Consider the following 925-nt stretch of genomic DNA (forward strand, 5'->3'; position numbering starts at 1 on the left):
GAGCACCAATTAGAAAGATAGCCTCCTCAACAGTACTTGTAAAATATAAATAAGATAATCCTATGTTTCGGTTTTGGTTTTCCTCATAATGCTATAGCACGCTACAGAAAACAAAGCCTATATGGCTATATAACACCAGAAATGCTAGAAGACTACTAAAAAATGACTTGTTCATTAGACAAATGTGATTCCTAAACTCCTTTCAACTAAATCTGATGTCATTAAACTGGAAAAACAAATAAACAAAAAAAGCTGCACACATCTCCTGGTACAGTTGTTTGGTCTACATTTCAAGCTGTGATCTGCTTCATTGGCATGAGCTTTGGTGAAACCTGGTAAAAGAAAGAGAAAAAAAAATCAAATTATGTTATGAAACACACTGAGTAAGAATATCTCTTTTGAATTTCCAAACTGAGATGTTGTGGACGACAAACACCTCACATGAATATCCCTTGGGATTCCTGTATTATTTTCTATTCTGAATCACTGGGACAGAGAAATTCTTTTCTGTTTGTTGCATTGTGGGTATTTACTGGTTTTCAACCTTCTCACATTAAAACTCCTAAGTTAAGGATCATTCAGTTTGCCAAAAGTACAAAGTGGAAAAGGACAGGTGTGTGATGGTTCATTTTAAGTTTCAACTTGGTTAGGTTATAGAGTCCAGTTTTTTGGTTACACACTAGTCAAGATGGTGTTATAAAGTAGTTATGTGTGATTTTAACAGTTAGCTTTAAGTAAAGCTGATTATCCTTCATAATGTAGGCTTTATTCAAACAGCTGGAGGCTTCAAAACAAAAAGAGTTTTCCCTAAAGTATATTCTGCCTCTAGATTATAAACATTTTGCCAGAACTCTTCATTCTTCCTATTGCCTAACCTATGGACTTGGGGGCACAAGCCTGTAAGAATCTCTAGCTGATGGATGAC

General features: G+C 35.1%; 1 protein-coding gene across 1 annotated transcript in view; it reads right to left on the reverse strand.

The window, feature by feature from the left end:
• Window positions 1-290: 290 nt before the first annotated feature.
• OXCT1 (3-oxoacid CoA transferase 1) overlaps window positions 291-925 on the reverse strand; it is a 251,550-nt gene continuing 250,915 nt past the window's right edge. The window contains exon 16 of the mRNA XM_006877358.1: window positions 291-332. Coding sequence (XP_006877420.1) covers window positions 291-332 — 42 coding nt within the window. The remainder of the gene's footprint in view (window positions 333-925) is intronic.

Source organism: Chrysochloris asiatica, unplaced genomic scaffold, assembly GCF_000296735.1.
Source record: "Chrysochloris asiatica unplaced genomic scaffold, ChrAsi1.0 scaffold00487, whole genome shotgun sequence".
In the NCBI taxonomy this organism is placed as follows: domain Eukaryota; kingdom Metazoa; phylum Chordata; class Mammalia; order Afrosoricida; family Chrysochloridae; genus Chrysochloris; species Chrysochloris asiatica.